Source organism: Solea solea, chromosome 11 (genome assembly GCF_958295425.1).
Source record: "Solea solea chromosome 11, fSolSol10.1, whole genome shotgun sequence".
In the NCBI taxonomy this organism is placed as follows: Eukaryota; Metazoa; Chordata; class Actinopteri; order Pleuronectiformes; family Soleidae; genus Solea; species Solea solea.
In genome coordinates this window covers 22,343,474-22,363,366 of record NC_081144.1, presented here as the reverse complement: position 1 = coordinate 22,363,366, position 19,893 = coordinate 22,343,474, and the positions used below count along the sequence as shown (strand labels likewise).

Here is a 19,893-nt window from a genome sequence, read left to right as displayed (position 1 = left end):
TCAAGACATCATTTTCATTTGAATCACTAAACAGTTTTTTCACTTTCACACGCCTAATGATTAGTCATTAACTAATTATAACGTATTATTAGTTCATTTTTTTTTTTTTTGCATACTGTTTAAGTTTAACCCCAGAACCTTTAAAGCGTAACTAAATACCTAAACCACTTTCTTTTTTCAGGTGTAAACCAGTGTGTATGTTTATCTAGTAATGTTATTAGCAAATCCTCTGCTTAGTGTAAATTGTAAAGAAATGACACATGCTGTGATATCACCCTCTTGTCCAATCGCCTCGTGGCTCGTGGTCACAGACTCCTCCCCCGTTTATAAACGATGCCAGATCTGTCACTGCGTCACCTTTCTCTTTCCAACGCTCGAGGTGCGACATGAGCGATCGAGAGGCTCCACACAGCTGCAACTCAGATTTCACAACCAGGCCTCGCCCCCTGCACTGCTCCCCACTCTCCCTCCCTCCTCCTCTGCTCTCAGCCCACTTCTTAAAGGAATACTTCACTGATTTGCATTTAACTTTGTATTACTAGAATACGGGTAGTAGTTTTGAAAAACTGTGCTTCCCAACCTCAGTTTCCCCTGAGTCGAGAAATATCTTCATTCTTTTCTTGGTTACGTGTCCACCAGTGACACTTGGTGCTGTTAGCGTAACTGTTAGCAAAGATGGCGGACACTGTTTACATTCTGGGAATGAGGTACCGTCCCCCTACAGGTGGGTCTAAAAAGTGCGGAATTAGCGTTGCAGTTTCAAGCCTCGGACCAAGTGTCACTGGTGGGAAACTGAGGTTGGGAAGCACATTTGGAAGCAAAAAATACTACCCCGATTCTAGAAATACAAAGCTAAATGTTCAAGTATTCCTTTAACATTTTTCCATATCAGGCATTGGACAGAGTTACCCTTTAAAAACAATGTAACAATGATTTGTTTCTAGGACTACACAATTACAAAAATAAAGTTGTATTGGAATTTGTCTTGAAGATGTACATTTGTCTGCAACACACCGACTAATAAAATATTTCTGACCTCACTAGAATAAGTCATCAAAACAGAGGCTCTACGCTGAATCCAGGAGCAGCTATTAGTCAACTTTATTGATATTTCTCCAGCATGGAGCCAGAAGAAGAAAAAAAAGACTGCCCACCTGAAACGAAACAGAGAAGTAACAGTTCTCTTAAAATATCACAGCCTCTCTCTGAGGCGGCTCGCTGTGTGTTTGCTTTATTACAACAAAGAGTGTTTCGCTCATGCTGCAGCTAAAACCAGCCAACCATTAGAGCCCACTTGTAGAAACTGTCAAGAACATAACATATTGCAGAGCACGACTGCAGAAATGAACGCCACGGGTCCTTTGCTGTGATGTAGTGCATTTGTAGATTTCCATATGATGGCAGACAAATATGGAAGCGAAGAGATGTGAAATCTATTTCTCTGTCTAACATAACACAACGCATTACTGCTTTGAATCTCCTTCTGACTGTGAAGCTGTAACATTGTATTTCCTTAGCATATATCACGCTAGAGCTGTAGTGCGTAACTTTCAAATATCAACACAATGTGTCCTTGTCAAACGACTTCACACAATGTTGACTAAGCCCATCATCCGTGTTTTGATCTTACTTTGCCCCGACAATGTTCCTGCTTTGCACACAGGAAGTGATTTGTTTGGAGAAAACAGCAACCGTACGTGTTGACTGAAACACAGATGCTGCCCTGCTCTGCCACTGTATACACACAAATGCTCCCCAGTCAGGTCTGATTGTTTTCATTTTGTAAAAAGATATTGCACCGTATGTGGACCCTAAATAATGCTAAGTATGCTAACAATATTGTTTAGAATTGCAAGACATTCGGTTATAAATTATAATGTATTCAACATTAAGTGACACATATAAGCCGTTTTGGAGTTTTAATTGCAGTTGTCCATGTTATTATTTACTTAATTTTAGACTTGGTTATTCATGTATTTCTCTGTTTTTGATATTACTTTATTTTGTGTCTGTGTTTTTATTGTGAAGTAAACATCATTACACAACGCATGAACTTCTGCTTAGAATTTCGCTGAGATATGAATATCAACTGCGATATCACGATGAATAAATATATATATATACATATATGTGTACATATGCGTGTGTGTATATATATATATATATATATATATATATATACACATACATATACATATATATATATATATATATATATATATATATATATATATACACACACACACACACAATTTTAAACTCATATTGCCCACCCACTACCGATTAGTTTTCTTCTCTAGACTGGCGCCATATGTCATTCAAGTTTGACACTCCTGACCTACACTGATCAGCCTTAACATTAAAACCAGTTATCTCATTCATTTATACATATAGAAAATTGCCACACTGGGCTGTAATTAGTGACTTTTAGCAGTTATGAATGTGGTTAATCTTGATGTTTTTGTTTTTATTCCCCCCATCAACATCCTCTCCATAACAAAAAAACTGGCAATGTTGCAGGATTGAAACACACCACGCAACGGTTCTCAGCGCACCATGAATTCATAAAAAAAAAAACACATACACACACTAAGACAGGCAGGACATTTGGTTACCAACGTGTGCTCTGCTGCTTGACAGACATCTTGTTACTTTCCCACCTCTGCCTTCTCCAGCTCTGTGAGAATTTGAATTAGTTTCAAACATGTTTTCCCCCTATAGAATAAATAAACATTCCCATAGTTAACAGAAGAGTAAAAATATCTATATTTTTCTTAATGACATCTGAAAGCAACCGAATAGTTGTAATAGTTACTTAATGGATAGGTAGTGGTCATTTGCCAGTATCACAAATCATCATGTTTAGTTATAGTAGTTCAACATATAAAAGGTGTTATTAATATAATATCAATGACATTTCTGTTTCATCTAACCAGTTGTAACCTATTCTATGAAGAGGGGGAATAAAAAAGTTAAAATGTAGATAAAAAATGACTTGAAACAATTATGTATTGACGTGAAGATGGTTCACACAGATCAGAAGAATGACAGTAGAGGGATGAAAACATAGCAAGTTTTAGTTTCTCCAACAAAAAGGACTACACCATATTTGAGGCTTTACAAATAGTATTACATTTTATTAATATATTTTCATAAAACAAGTTTAAGACTGTATCAAAAACTCAGTAAAAACATTAGATCTTTAACCATTTTTCTTATGGTGATATCAGATATGAAATGTACATAATTCACATATTGTTGTGGTTTCTTTGTTCCCCATCAGAATGAGATAATGCATTATTATTTTTTGTGTGATAGGCAAGTAAACGTTCTTTTGTACCCTTTTGAACTATAAAGTCTTTTTTATGATTGTGATCATAAATCTAGACATACAATTAAAAAATAAAATTATTTCCAACTCTGGCCCCTCCCCCTTCCCCAACTAGGTTTACTGATAAAACACTAATGTTATGGAGTCGTTTAATTTCACAGGCACACAATTATGTACATCCCCTCGTCCCTGTGCCTCATCTGAGCTGACAAACTGGCGGGAACACTGAACCGAACAGTGTGACACCTAGAGGCAGAGCAGTGATATTACGGTGCTCTTTAGCCACCCACCCCACACACCAACAGAACTTATTCAAGACATCAGACATCAATCAGTGGATCCACCTCATTGACTACGGTGGACCGCAGCATTACATTGGCCCTTTCATTATTGTTGTACCAATCCCACAAGTTATGCCTTGTGACCACAGAAATCACCTTGGCAACAGCAAAAACCAGTCAAGCAGTTTCAGTGGCACACACACACGGAGAATAAAAAGTAATTTTCTGTAACGTAAATGAGGCTACATCCACAAACAGGCATGATCACTGTTAATGTCCTTTCTTGATTTAATCACCAGAAGAATCCCAGTCATGTGGTGAGTTCGAGGATGCAAAAAAGATTTTTCCCCTTCCTCATTAGACTTACCACTTACGGTGTTCAATTTTGTGCAGGACACATAGTGCAAGGTTTAACAAGAATTTGCATAAGTGCAAGGTTTGCATGTTATTATCAAGAGGGAGTGAAGCATGAAACAGAACGGAGAAAGATCAAAGTCTAAGAAACAAACAGATTCTGTGTAACTTAAGTTTGTTTTTTTTCATGATTTTAGTTTGGCTTTTTCGTATTTCATTTCCCCCTCTAGAAATAACAGGTGCAAAATCTTAGTAAACCTAGCCGAAGGACAGATAAGAGTGATACAGAACTCATAAAGATTAACATTGTGAGGGAGAGCCTCAAGTCTGTTGTCATGGTGACATCTGCTCAAAGGCCCTGTGGGCTACAGTCTTTCCTGTGTCTTCATTATTTTCTATACAATAGAAATAGTACATCATTGAAGATAAAACTGACTCTTCTTGGCAAAAAAACAGAGAAAAAAAGGAATATGCAAGAAGTCAAAAGCAGATCTAAAGGACGAAAAAGAAAAGACTACTGGAAAATTACAAACTGTTCCCCATCCATTTGCCCTGTGCCAGTAGTAGAATTGTACGATAGTGTTTTATCCATGATGATCAGATATATGGGGTATGGTTGCCTGCTCCTCTACAAAGTCAAACCCACTTCATTGAACATTAAAATTACTCCAGTAGTAGTTTAAGCATCCCTACATTGCACCTGCTTTCCAAACTGAAAGCTCCAGTGCGCGTTAGGGAGGCACATAGGGGGGTGGTGACCTGTACGCTGTCATGTTCTTGGGGCGAGAGCCTTTTCCCTCTATGGGGACAGTAAATGGTGGTGGCGGCTGGTAAGGAGGGGCATTTGGATCGTCATCTTGATAGATGGAATACTCCTCGAGCAGATCCTGGTTAAGCAGGGTACTGTGGGGGCCAGCCATGTTGGGATACTCTGGAGGGGGAAGCGGGGGCTTTTCCTCCTGAAGGATAAGAGGAATGCTAGAAGACGGGGGCGACTTGGAATCATCCATCTCGTCCGCAAATATTATCGGGACACCTTTCTTGATGAAAGTGGCCTGCTCCTCTATGGTCATCTTCCCTTTGCGCTTCTTACGATAGCAGACCATTGCAATGATCCCGGCTATGAGCAGCAGAGCTGCCACCACTACAGCAGGAATGACAGTGTGTAGGTAAACATCATCACTGCTCCTCAGGCCTGTTCCAGGTATAGATGTAGCTGTAGGAATAACAGGTAATGGCACCTCTCCTGGTGGAATAAATGTGTAACTCTGACATTTATTTGTACCTCGAACGGATATGTTAATGGGTTTAAATTCTGGCTCCATGGCTTTGATGAAGGCCAGTTTGGGTGTACCTTGGGGATCAGCGATCTTGTTGCTTAGAGCCGTTATCTGGTCCTTTGGACAAGGACTCTGCGGGAGACTGTTATTGGTCCATTCCACCACAATGGAGCCCCTTGTGATGCTTCTCAGTGTCACTGTGCTACTGTTGCGATCACCAAAGGCGTAAGACAACTTTTTGGTCAAAAGAATCTTCTTTTGGACATCGTTGCTCAAAGTTTTGGGGTCACCATGAAAACGTGCAGCAAACACAACTGAAGGTTTGTCATTAGTAGACAAACGGTTGACTTGTACTTCAAAAGCATCCATGACGCTCTTTCCACCCTTATCAGTGGCCAGTATAAAGTACTCATGTTTCCCCTCATGCTTCTCCTCAGGAAGGCCATACAAAAGTTGGATAGTGCTGTTGAACTGGATCCAAGAGGTTTCATTCACTGGCTCTTTTGGTGTCTTCTTTAAAGTTAAACGAAGTTTATCAGTAGTTCCATCCTCGCTGTCAAAGAATGTATCGGGAGGAATTTTGACCTCAAAGTAAGTGCCAACCCATGTGTTCACCTGATCAATGGCGTTTCGGATTTCCGGAGTTTGATTCAGGTCTGGAGGCAAAGACTGAGGAGTGGTGCGTTTGGGCGGTTTAGCAGTTGTGGGCTTGGGTTCCCGAGGAGCTGGAGTGGTAGATTTGTTTTTCTTGCCAGGTCTCTTTGTGGAAGGTGATTTGGGTCTTTTGGTGGTGCTTGGCAGTGTTGGCACAGCAGTGGCCTCTACAAATGTAGGCCGGGTCATGGTTGGTTGTATGGGGATGGTGCTTGTAGTTCCTAGTACTTTGGTAGGTTGGGGAGGCCCAAAAACAGGTGTGTGGGCAATCTGATCCCTGACCCTCATTGTAGGCTTCACTGGAAGAGGCAGAGGGCCTCGCACAGGGGGAGCAGAGTTTTCAGTTGCTGGGGCAATAGAGGGAGAACTTGGGGTGGGAACAACACGTACAGGGGGCTCCGGATGAGTAGTCGGAGGAAGCAAAGAGGGCACTGGTGTAGGAGTATTGTTCAACTGCCGTCTGACGCGTTTCACACCATGGGGCTTTTTGTTCACAATGTGCCAGCCAACCACTGGGTACCCCAGCCTGGCTGACATGGTCCCATCCTTGGCTGAGGATTGGACACTACTTATGTCAGGGATGCTGCCCTGGTCAAGGGCACATCCAAGTTTCCATGACAGTAGAGCCCCATTCTCTACAACCTTCTTTGCATTACCTGGTCCAGCCATGAAAGCAGACATGTCAAACAAGCGGTTGTTGACAACAGGGACCACCCTCATGTGCTCCAGAGGCACATGTGAGAATTTGCTCATGTTGTGCATCAAGTTGGCTCTCTGTTCAGCAACCATCTTTGTCAAGTCAGCATCCAAGATGACAGTTAGGACAGTGACAGGCTCCTCAGGGCCACAGGTGAAAGGCTGGAGGCCACTGATATCTGCCTGCAGAGTGAGCAGGGCTGGTTCAGTGTCTGCCCTTTCTTCTGGATATACCTCCACAGAGAAGACCGTACTGGGGAGCACTTGGCTGCTGGTCTTCTCCGTCATCTCCTCTCCAGACACCAAGATGTGATACACGCCTTTATCCTGCTCCAGGGCCAATCCTCTCAAAATGCAGCTTTCTTTGTCCCAATATAACCAGGAGGGTAAAGAATCCTTTCCAATTTCTGTGAGCTACAGGAGAGAAAAAAAAAACAATGCAGTTTTTCCACTATAAATGTACATCTAAAATAGAAATACATTTTGACCAAAAGTCATCACAAAATGGCCATAAAGGTTACCAAGATCTAAGTGATGACTCAAATGATCTACTCGGTCTGACTAGGAGATTCAATTTAATAAAGAGATTTAAGAAAAGCAAATCTTTGAAGTAGCAACTTGGAGGTGCTTTATTTGCTGAACTACTAAAAGATTATTCAGTTCTCATTTCACATTGAACAAATAACAAAAGAACAGGACAGGAATTAGAGAAATCTCACAGACAGTAACTATGCTTGAAATGCCTCTCAAACCTCCCCAAAGCTTGATTCAGTTTATCAAAGCTTGCCAAATATGAACAGGAAGCAGTGAGGTCCTATTCATAACTGTGTGAGTCATCACTCCTCATTTTGAGTTATTAGTGTGACAAGATGGGATTCTGCATCATCACTAGGGCCAATAATAATCTCATCTCAATTATATATCTGACAAAAACAAATTGCACCACAGTCATCTTCATTCACCAGTTATGCAGGGATCAAATCTGACCAAAGGAGTAAAGTCTATACAGTATATCATTCTTTTTGACAATGACAGAAAAAGGGGGCCATGTAGAGACTATAAAGCAATAAAACCAGGTAGTAAATGTAGCTTCATACTACTGCAAAATAGAAATGCGGCACTCTATTGCTGAAACAATTACTCATCATTTTCACTACAAAAAAAAAAAGTACAGGCAACTATTTTTGTTGTTTTTAAAATGTAAAATATATATATATATATAAATAAAAATAAGCTGCGATTACAGCTTCTTAAATGTTAATATTTTATTCTGCCTTTGCCACTTCAATGACAATAAACTCAATATATTTTCAAATGTCATTTCAGCACGTTGTCTAGGAAGCATTTTACTAACCAAACAACTACCGGAACCAAGAAAAAAATTAATAACGAAAGTTGTAGACCTACTGCTGTCATAGTATGTTACATTTAGACAATCTAACCTTTTAGATGGCTAAGTGCCATTGGCCCATAAACTGGTGTTATTTTTGACTGTGCCTTGTTTAGATTATTTTGTCTATTTGTATGAAGGGAGTGAGGTTGGTGTTTTTAATGACGTGAACCACAGCACCCACAATCAATATTTCTTAAGACATTGTAGTGCTAAAGTCATGTTTGATGCTGGTCTATTATGGTTATAATTAACAGATATATATTCATGTACAGAATTTCCTATAGGATTTTTTTTTGCAGTGGGGGCGAAATGTAAACAATCCCTCATATATTAATTGTGTTGTAGATTTAAAACATGATGAAGCATAACCATTAGGTAACTATTAAAATACATACTACTCTGCTCTAAACAAGGGTTAGAATCTAAAGACATTAACCCTTTCTCTACTAAAATATATATATATATACACACATATATACACACACACACACACACACACATATACATATACATACACACACGCATTATTATTATTTTTTTAAATTGGCATACTTTTTTTTTTTTTTAAACATTAAAAAAAGAAATAGGCACATTTGACTAACTGATTTGAAAACAAATTATTGCTCAGCTTTAATCTCAAGTATACTTACATAGATGCTACAGCTTGTATTGGCAGGCTCTGGGTGAACCTTCAACTGGAACACCTGACCCACGATTGCAGAGGAGTCACGTATTCCAGTGTGCACTCCCCCATTCTTTATGGAGGATTCTGGGACAGCTGTAGGTGGCCCTTCGCCTACGAAAGATACCGCAGCCTGTAGCTCAGAGAGCATAGAGGACTGCATGGAAGCCTCTAGCTCCATAGACATCATCTCCACCACTGTATCTTGCTGCTCTGACAAAGCGCCATGGGCCATGGTCACCAGAAGCCCTATTACCACAGGGATAGTCCTGCATGAAAGAAGCCTGCTCCTCGCAGCATCCTCACGGCTCATGTCTCTCTTCTTATAGTGCATAGCAACAGGCCTTTGGGCTGCCCAACAGTCAGAAAACAACAAAAGAGGCCACATGCACTGATGACAGTGCGGTGTTGTAATGATGAATCAGATTTCCTTGTTATTGCTCTCAGATCCGGTGTGTTGTCTTTTGATGTCCCGTGTAATCCATGAAGATATCCTCAGCAGCCTGTTAGAAAGCCATAACCAGCTTTGGGAGGGGAAAAAACAAAGAAACATAAGTCTTACAGAAGAAAAAAACAACAACATTGCAAACATACTAGTGTTTTGGCTAATAAAAACCTCAGACCAAGGTCTCCAACATTATAACTAGTCATACAGTTTATATAAAACTGCTTACTGTACATTTAACACTTCGGTTTGAATGCTACCACACCTACACCAATGACATAAATTGACAATGATTCACAAGTTATATAAATGTCTTAAAAAAAATAATGACTAAATTTAAACATACAGCTCAATGTGGGGGAAACTAGTGTCTATTATATAGAATAATGAGTTGACAACAGAGGGATCACAGTATTTGCTTCCCCACAACAATTTATCACATGAGCAATACTAGAATTAATAAGCTAGCGCCCAAAACACATGCAATATTACAAATGCTGTCAAGCGAACCTTGGACAGGAAACTGCGGTGGGGAGGATGGGGTGAGTGGGTAGGACTGAGGAGATGAGGAGCTTTGAGAGAGAGGAAGGATTGAGGATGAGGATGAGAATGAAAGAACTCGGGACTGATAAAGATACTGAGGAGATGAGAAAGCAGTTAGGTGGATAACTTTTTACTGCTTTTAAGAGCTTTGAATTGCAATGAAGAAGGATTGAGAAGAGGATGAGGATGAGCAGAACTATAAAGGAGAACTTCTAACTGTGGAGAGCGGCAAAACACCTCCCAGAGCAATGACTGTCGGAAATTATTAAAAGAATATTGTGAACATTTGGATAAACAAAAACAATCATCTAAAAATCGGCTGAAATTATGTTTCACTAGTTAATAGGAAACGTCTAGTGTTTTATAAACATAACTTAAAAACATGCTTCCTCTCACAGCTCTGTTGTTCACACAGGAGCTGCACACCAGCTTCTGCTTTGTTTGACAAAGTGTTTGCCTTTGAAAATCACAACACAATTTTTTTTAAATCCTCTAAATATTCCTCTGTATTCAAATACTCTTCTGTACAAAGCCAAAAACCTGTCTAAACTTATTTGACAATAATGCTCTGTTGATTCAGGGAACTGAAACCATGGAGTGAAACAGGAAGAGCTGGTTCCTGTTTAATGTTATATCGTTTCTGTTAAAACATAAAACCGATAAACAGCCCAGATTAATTTCTGATATTATTTGCCAGAGACAACTGTCTGTCAACCTACTTTACAATATTACCCATGGATGAGAACATACGGTCAGAGCCCACAAATGTCCCTGGCACACACAGTTCTTGCAGTCTGAATGTGAATGTTACATGTTCAACAATGTCAAATTTTGAATTAAAAGTGACAGCAACCCATCTTCATTTCTCAGTCAGGGTTTTGAGTAAAAGCCTTTCTCATGGCATGTACGAGTGTCAAAGGTTGTTTGTCTTGGTTGTAAGTTTTAATTAGGTGCCCTGAGGTTTGGGACTGCAGTCTCAGTTGTGTTGACCCAGCTAACCTCAATCCCATAGCACTCAAATCGGGCAGAGAAGGGTCAGTCAACTGCCTGGAATCCTAAGGCCTGACAGGCACAAGGCTGTAACTTCAACGTATACAAAAAAAATACTTTTTACAGGGGTACTTACCTAGGGTAAACTACATTTCATTGCCAAGCCATTAGTCAAGAGACAATGCCATGTTCTTATTTTTTCCCTATATACAAAACCCAACTCCTCTACAATTGTATCATGTCCTAAACCTTTAATGTCTGTACTTGATACATGCAAGAAACAGTCAAAATAACGATGCACTGCAAAGAGACATCAAAAAATATACACACATTTACCGTAAAATTGGCAGTTAACAGCTTATTCCTTTTGTTCTGGAATATGCTATAAAATTCAGGCTGTGATTTTTTTTTCTTTTTAAATCAACCATGGTCTTTTTATTGAGCTCTCTCACTCTTCTCCCTGTTAACCCTCTCTTTTAAGATAAGTCAGGCGATTGATTGCTTAACATTACAGTTAACATGAACTTCATTAAAAGAAAGTGCCATTCCAATCAAAATCCTAACAACAAAACTTTTATTATTTCATTCTAAGCCATAAAAACCTGTAAAGCCCATTTAATAAGACATGTTTGCAATTATGTATTCTAAATGTGACTAATTAAACACATGAGTGCCTGTATTTTCTCAGCTAATGGGGCAGAAATATTCAATAGAAAACATTGTTGCAGGTAGGAGAGGTTGGAATCACTGGGGGAACTGGCAGTAAATCCTCAGATTCAACATAAACCTCTTACAATGTGTCAAAAGGAAAATAAAAACAACTAAATAAACAGAATTGACTGCAAAATCCCTAAACCACCTTTTAACACTGCCTTCTGTATTTGTATGTTGCCCTCATATGCCTACATTTCATTCTCTTATTTTACATAAGCCACCAATAATAGCAATAATTAAAAACTATTTTGAGACCTGGTTTTTAACCCACTGCTTTAGTATTTCAATATTGTTCTAACCTGATTTGGACATAGGCCATCTTCTTCACTTCTTCTTTAGCTACAGTGAGGTGCAGCACTGCTAATTTTTTCCATAAATCAAAGTATTCTTTGTGACAATAGTCTTTCAAAAGATATTTGGATAATACTCCTGCCCACAAACACACAAACTTGATGACATTATTTAAAGGAACTCTTAGTATTAGTCATGTCTTCTTTGGTGTAGAATTAAAAAAAAATTAACAAACCACTTCAGGGTTCCTTAATGACGACTGTCTGCTCATATTTAGCATGTGTCCTCCATTTTCAGTGCCAAAACAGCATTCAAAATGGATCTAAAGCACGGCCGCACTCACATTGTTTTTTTTTTTAAGAAAATATCAAACGGATATCTGAATTTGAGACAAGTGCCCTGATTCACACTTAATTATTACTTTATGCAAGCCACCAATAGGAATAACAAATGCCAGTAACCTGGTTTTAAAGGGGACATATTACGCAAAATCAACTTTTTAACCATTTTAATACTTATATTTGGGACTCTGGGGGCCCTACCAGTCACCAAAGTGTGGAAAAAGAATACTCAGTCATGTTTTCGTGGTTCCCCTTAGTGTAAGTATAGGCGATAAAACACTCGATGTTGAATTCCCTGCGTTTATGACGTCAGCATGCGCATTTCACCGCGAATGTTACCGCCCCACCAGTAAGTTTACTTCGAGAGCTCCACCTTAGCTCCACCTTGTCCCTGCGAGAGTGCAGGCGAGGGAGGAAGAGCGGTATTATGTCAACGCAGAGGGACAAGTGTGCTGTTCGTGGCTGCACAGTGGAGCACAGTGTTTTACACAAACTTCCACAGAGGATTTGATATATGAAGCTAATGTGCCGGATAAAGTCAGCAAACGTGTGTTCGCACTAGACAGCGGTCGCCGTATTTAGTCAGGGGACGTATTTCACCGACGTACAAACACACACACGTTGTTAAGAAAAGGTCACATAGAGCTCATAACTAACCATTCTGACACGTCCTAATTAAAAATATTTGTTCAGTACGTCCTCCATGACAGGAGCACAGACTCAGTCTGATACAATCACATATACAGCGGCGAGCGGCAGTTTATGCCGCTCGCCACTGGCGATCAGCGGTGCTGCACTCTCTGTGCAGAGGTGCTGCACTCTCTGTGAAAATCAGCTGATCGCCATTGCTGATCGCCAGCGGCGAGCCGCCTAAACGGCCGCTGTATGCAACTGATCGCCAGCTCCGGTGCAGACCGGTGACTATGCTCCGGAGACCTCGCCACCGCGGCACCGCTGATCGCCAGCGGCGAGCCGCCTAAACGGCCGCTGTATGCGTTTAGGCAGCTCGCCGCTCGCCGCTGGCGATCAGCGGTGCCGAGGTCTCCGGAGCATAGTCACCGGTCTGATACAGTAACATACAGCGCCAGCTTATGCAGCTCGCCGCGCGCCGCTGGCGATCAGTGGTGCTGTTCCTAAGTGTTTTTAACTGATTAACAGTTCGGCACTGTTCGGCTCGATCCTTATGTAGAACGTCTCTTCCTGTGACGGCACTCTGGCTGTTTTCTGCGCACGCTGCCATGTTGATATTGTCAGAGAACTAGTGGAGGGAGGGGGAGACGAATAGAGCTGTAAAGCGCTGTAACGAGGACAAATCAGAAACCCCCTGGAAGAAGTGGGTGTGTGTTTGCCTGTGTCTCATTTGCATGTAAAGGGACCATGCACGAAAACCGAGCGTTCTGAAAGGGGCGGGTTTAGCAGGGTTATTGAACTGCTATTGTGCTTCATCCTTATGGTATTTTGACCAAGGCATGTCACTGACATGTTCATTAGGACACCAGGGAACTATTTTAATGGGGGAAATAGGGTATAATATGTCCCCTTTAAACACTGTCCACCTCTCTCACGACCTTTATACAAAAACTGCCCTTATTCTTCAATTCCAAGAAGCCATTACAGCTATAGTGATGTGCAGCACTTCTGACAGACTCATAGTTTTTCCATTTCGAAACTTGTGATTCATCACTAGACAAAGGCCTATAAACAGCACATAATACGTATTGGGGCAGCAATATCGTGTTATTTATTTCCTGGGAAAAAATATTCTCCGTCACTAAAGTCACTTGTCTACCTACGTGACTATTGAAAACATGAAGGCCAATGAGTGTAATACAAATCCACCAAAGATATTAGGAAATTGTACTTTTAAGACCCACTACAGGTATATATAGTGTCAACAGAAGTGGACTGATAAGACTACACAGCCAGGTGTAAAACTAAACCATATAATCCAGTACCCTCCACCCTCCTCTTTGTGGTTTAAAAGAAAGAGCATTTCAAATAAAAAGACATAAAAAACAAGATATGTTACTTTGACTAAGCAGTGACATACTATTTACGTAGAATACGAGTCATATCTCACTTAACCAGGTTGAGACATGTACTCTCTGTGATCTTTATCTACACACTCACTTCCCAGGGATTTATACCCAGTGACCCTCTGCCCAGTCCATCTCACTCTGACTCTGAAGATTATAGACAGAAAAAAAAAAACACCCAGGGCAGTCTCTTTAAGAAACGGTCAGACAGAAAAAACTAAATCTTCACTGCCTGCACAATAAGGTAGCCGAGTGTGAGTGTACTGTTTGATTCAGTCATCCTTTCTGTGTTTATATGTAAAACAACCATTAACATGAAAATAGGCTTTTCCCATAGGCTTAATTTAATATAGGTTTTAAGCATGACACCTCACCCCAGGCTGTTGCCATACACAGAAGAAAAAATCTAAGCATCAAAGTGAGCTCTTCACAACTCGGCCTAGATTCCATCACGTTCCCATTTCACAGTGTGTGGCTAATTCACAATTCAATTCAGACAACAGCTCATTGAGAAATATGCAGTGTTTTAATTTGCTGACTAGCACCGTTTCAGTTCAAATGAGCAGCAAAACAATATTAACATGAAATGTTTGTAATTGGATGCATTTGAGATAAGTAAAACTTAACAGCAACAAAGATGTGTTATTTGAGGAAATAGCAGGCAATCAAACATAGCTTAACAAAAGAGAAAAGATGAAGCAATGTTGACCTTGATATCCTTGAGCAAACTTTTTTTTTTTATTGGCGTAATAACCAAATCCACAGTTCAGTTTAGTCCTTGATTTGCTTCACAACAATTCATTGAGTTAGGAAATGAGAGCTTAACGGGCAGCATCTGCAGCAGGTTGAGCTATTGCAGTTTTATTGTCTTGTATAAAACTGTAGATGTTTAGTTTTACAACCATTACACCACTATTCATTGTACCTCATTACAATCACTCTGCCAAAACAATGGTCCAAGAAAAGACAACATTGAAAATCAATGCGTTTAAAAAATATGCTTAAATGATATTTCACATTGCTCAGCACTAGAGATAATTGTGCCTTATGGTTAACTATGATTTTTTTTCAACAACAGATCATCCCAAGGCCCTTAACTATTCTGCAAAAGTTCCATGGCTCAGATTTGTACAGAATGAAGTGTATACTACTTAAGTTAAAAGCATTTTGTTCCTATTAGTAAATAATAATCATAAACCTCAACAGTTATGTTATTATTAACAGACCTATATGTTAATCTTATTCATATTTATCCCCAGAGCAAAGAATATGTTTCAATGAATTTGGTAAATGGGAGAAATTGTATAACCCACTCTGAGGTCCAACTGCAATACCTCCAACACCCACTAGTCAACTCACACTTTTAGAAAGCACAGGTCTCCAACCAAACAGGAAGGAAGATATACTGTATAGCACAATTGAGGTTTTCAAATCTATAAATACCAAGAATTATCGCAATAAATGTCAGACAATGTGTTGATTGGTGCTTCTGAGTCTCTGGAAGTACAGTATATAAACTGACAGACCCTTTTAAAGCTGAGAAGTGGTTCCCAAATCAGAGGGTAGACATTCCAAGCAGTTACATAGTCCATCTCCCCATGCATCCCCCTAAATCCTTGTCATTTGCTGTATTATGGCAGGCACCAGTATAGGTTGGTGTAAATGCTCAGCAAAAGTCCACAGACAAAGCAAAGAATATGCACATCACTTAAATCAAGCAGTCTTTTGCATGGTTGTTGGCTGTTGATTACCTCTAGCATTAGTCGTAGGCAGGTCATCGCTAGTTGTGTTGAAGGAAACAAAAATGATCCAGCAACAAAGATCGCACAAGCAGCCAAACACCATTACCAGCTCTCTACAAAGAGACAAAAGTTAGTGAATATTTCACTTCACAAGCTACTCAGAGATGTATTATATATCATAATAAATGTCATACTGTGGATTTGTTGAGATTTTGATATTGTTACATCTCTAATAAACATTATATAGATTTATTTCGAACTGCTATATTGCTGCGACGGTTTCATTGCCCAGAACCTAGTTTCAAAAGCTCCAGTTTCAAGGTTAATATAAAATGTTCTTATTGGGGAGCAGAATATAATAAATCTTCTTTATTTTCTAACTGTGTTTCACTATACACTAAACACTGAAAAATGCCTTACTGATTCTGTGACAGGTCCTTTTATGTATGGTAAACAGTAAAATGATAGAGGCTCGACTGTGGGGCATTTCAGCCCATTTCATACTGAGGCCTGCACGACTAAGGAGGACAAAACTGCTTACAACCACAGTATCCGTGCTGTCTTCAGTTCAACAGTAGTTAAAACTTGAAAACCATCAAAAATAATTAGGGCTCCGATGCACAGTGGCACTCCGGGCCAATTGAATTGACGTACCACATCCAGCAGCCTCTGGATAGTGCATGAGCTGAATAACAAACATATCCACAAGTCAAGCTTGCTATGCGAATGGATGTTTCCCGTGTGTTGCCCTCTACACTGTTTGACACAGTGATCATACATGTGGAGAGAAAATACACAAACCAGCCCAGGTTGGGTTAAAGTGTAACCTGACATGATGACCTTGTGAGCACACTCATTTAAATGCTAGATGGCAGCTACCATGTGCAGTAAAAACACAGTGTGGAAGACAACTAATTATTGTTGTTAGTATGAGATCAACTACACATGTCCAAATATTGTATTACATTGACAACTACACATACAATCTATTCATGTTCTGATCAAAGAATTGTGGATCATTTAGGTTACTATTTGTTTTGTTCTTCAGCACAGATTGTATTGTTAACTTACCATATTGGTGAGTGAGTTAACACTAAAGGTCAACCCATTTGGGTTTTTCTAGGGCAAATGCCTATCTTTCGCAATCAGGGCAATTGGTTGCCAGTATACAGTATGATGCAGATTGTTTTTAAACTAAGAAATAAAGATAATTCATTAATTTAACAGTTATGGTCTGCCTCTCTCATCTGCATTTTGTGTCTGCACTAAAGTGCACTTAAAACAATTAATATACCGAATATTGAATATGTGACACTGGTAATCAAAAAACATTGTCCAGTACATTTTTGGATGAAAAATAGTTTGAATGGATTCAACAGCAGTTAGGTTACTTTTTCTTTTTTTTTATTTAAAGGCCGATGACGGTTATTGACAATGGTAAAAAAAAGGTAGGACCAATTATTCGTTCTACCTCTAGATAATGTTTTATCATAATTGCCAATGAGCCTCAAGGGGTTTTCATTCATGAAGAATTTCCAACAACCTCTTAATTTACGTATACACCTGAATTAATGTCATGAAAAGGTGCAAGGAATCAAGTCTAATTGCTAAAGACAATGTTAAACTAACCTAAAACACCAGCAAATCTGAATCTCTGCCCCTCTTAACAAGTGATGGTAATCTAATAAAAAGCAACTGATTGTTTTTAATTGATAGTTTGTAATGACATAACATTACCAATAATAATACCTCATTGCACAAGGTTAAACTGGAGCTATTGGAACAACTGCAACGTTAAATACATGTAAAGTACTAAAACCATTTGTAAATAAAACATCACCATAAATAAGGTATTTGTAGTTCAACTTACCATGTTTCACATTAAGCTGAACACAATTAAAAGCACTAAATGTTTGTAAATTCACAGAAATGTACAGTTAGCTAGCTTGTCTGCCTGTTACTTAGGTGTATTGCCGCTAACCTTAGCTAACTTAAAAAAAAAAAAAGAAAAGGAAAAAAAAACCTTTCCTACCGGGCCTGTTTCAGATGTCCCCGTTTTCTGCTGGTTTCAATAAACGAGGCCCCTATAAACGAAAACGCCACCTACGGCGTTCAACCTTGATAAATCATTCAGCAGTTCGCACTCGTAAATACTCTCTTTATGTGGATACAGTCCCCCCCAAAACGGCACAGACTTTAAAATGAGCGAACGCAGAAAGAGGCTGCATTAAATGGTGTACTGCATCTGCCCATAGCGCAGGGATGCACCTGTTTCATTCTAAGCAGAACGGGGAGCGGGTGCCGCACACACGCCTGGGTCTCAAATACTGCAGCTAACGTTAGCTGAGCCAGACTACACTCCTCATACAATAAACAACAATATTACCTACCCGGCTGTGTTAACATTCAGTCAGCTCCATCACTGCCAAGCGTGGAAACATCAAAAGTCGAGTGAAAAAAGGAGCGGACCGAGCCTTGGTAGCCACCTAGCGGGGCTAACTAACAAGCTAACAAGCTAAGAGTCTGTGCTGGAGACAAATAAAGATGGTTACCTGCACTGTTAGCGTTTGCGTATGTCTGGGTTAATTCCGTGAAATGGCACCACTTAAACACCGTTGAGGAAGATGACATGTTTCGCAGTGATGAAGTTACGAACAGCGACTGAACCAAAATTCAAACTGACCTTGTTAACGAGCTAACGTTAGCTAACTCGCTCTGTAATGTCTCCTCTTCTGGCCGGGGAGGGAGCGCCGCGGAGACTTCCAAAACGCCATCAAACATGCGCTTTCTCCTGGGCGACACAGGAAGATTTACAGTCTTTAGCGAAGCAGCGTTTCTGTGCAGAGTCGAGGGAGGAGATATCCCTGTGATTTGGTGAATCTACAGCGGCTTCACCGCTCTGTACTGTGATAATGTCGGTAGGCAGCGGCCACCCCTCCCTTTCTGCCTGTGTACTCCGTGCAGACAGGTCTACAAGTGGAGCTCGGTGGAGTTAAACCAGCATGACTCCACCTCTCCTTTATTTGGAGACATGCAGGTGAAAAGATAAAAGTGGTCAGTGCACTTAAAATAAGCGCTGTTGCTTTTTGATAATAGAGCAATACTTGAAAAACGCATTTAATTGGTCGAGTACCTACCTACAGTATCTGCATTCCACCTGTCTATCTACATACTTACTTGCCCACCTTATTAAATTTTACCTCCTTACCCACTTACTTTCATACTGCCACACACCTACCTACCCTATCCCCAAATACCACTTTCTACCCACCAACATTCCTACAAACTTCTTAAATGTTACTACTACCTACCTATATACCTACGTACCTAATTACCCACCTATCTACCACCCTACTACCTACATACCAGAGAAAGTTCAAAGAAGCTTGGGGCCCTACATCATACCAGAACAACCCCCCAAATTGCAAGCCTCTGGTATTTTTTGTTTGTACATAAATAGTGCAGGCAGAATTTAGTAACACAACATTTAATTGACCACCAGCCAATTTGCTTGCTGCTGCAAATTGTACCCTGTGTGTTCTTTTGATGGTTGATGTGTTGACACACCCGAAATGATATTTGCAGCTTTGGGGCATTGATATGGTATGTTCACAGCAAACCCATCTCAGTTTTCCACATCAGATTACTCATACAATTTGCTTGTACTAAATTAACTGTTCTTGCTCTTAATGGAAAACACAACCGGTATCTAGACCAGTATGTAATCCCATCACTTTGTGCTAAAATTTGTGTCACAATCAGTGTGACTGCACCATTATCATGTGTCCCGTACTTGCTAAGATTTAAGGGAATTCTTGGGGCAGAGGTCCCTCTCAGGTCAATGCCCCTGGCAAATGCCTGCCTTGCCTATCCTGTTACAGCGCCTCTACTTAACCATTATCAACCCGCCTTTCTACTCGAGTGTTAAACTGGGTGACCTAAAGGCAAATAGGCTTAAAGAGGTGAAAGGTAAAGATACTCACTGGTAAAGACAGCACATTTAAGTTCTCTTTTGTTGCCTCCAGCAATAAGACATCTTGGTCATTTTACTGTTCAACACCATTTAGTAAACAGTATGTGGCTTTTATAAGCTTATACTTTTATGACCTTGAAACAATTG

The 19,893-nt window shown here is 40.0% G+C and overlaps 1 protein-coding gene across 4 annotated transcripts; it reads right to left on the bottom strand.

The window, feature by feature from the left end:
- Nucleotides 1-3,122: 3,122 nt before the first annotated feature.
- LOC131468591 (dystroglycan 1-like) lies at nt 3,123-18,929 on the bottom strand. 4 transcript variants are annotated; one of them, XM_058643019.1, is made up of 4 exons: nt 18,457-18,929; nt 15,783-15,886; nt 8,640-9,195; nt 3,123-7,010 (listed from the first exon to the last, which is right to left on the bottom strand). In XM_058643019.1, exons 3-4 carry the CDS (start codon nt 9,057-9,059, stop codon nt 4,698-4,700), a joined length of 2,733 nt encoding a protein of 910 aa, XP_058499002.1. In that variant the 5' UTR covers nt 9,060-9,195; nt 15,783-15,886; nt 18,457-18,929; the 3' UTR covers nt 3,123-4,697. The 4 variants fall into 4 exon arrangements, with proteins under 4 accessions (XP_058499002.1, XP_058499003.1, XP_058499001.1 ...); XM_058643020.1 differs by lacking the exon at nt 18,457-18,929 and adding an exon at nt 18,326-18,446; XM_058643018.1 differs by lacking the exon at nt 15,783-15,886.
- Nucleotides 18,930-19,893: the final 964 nt, after the last annotated feature.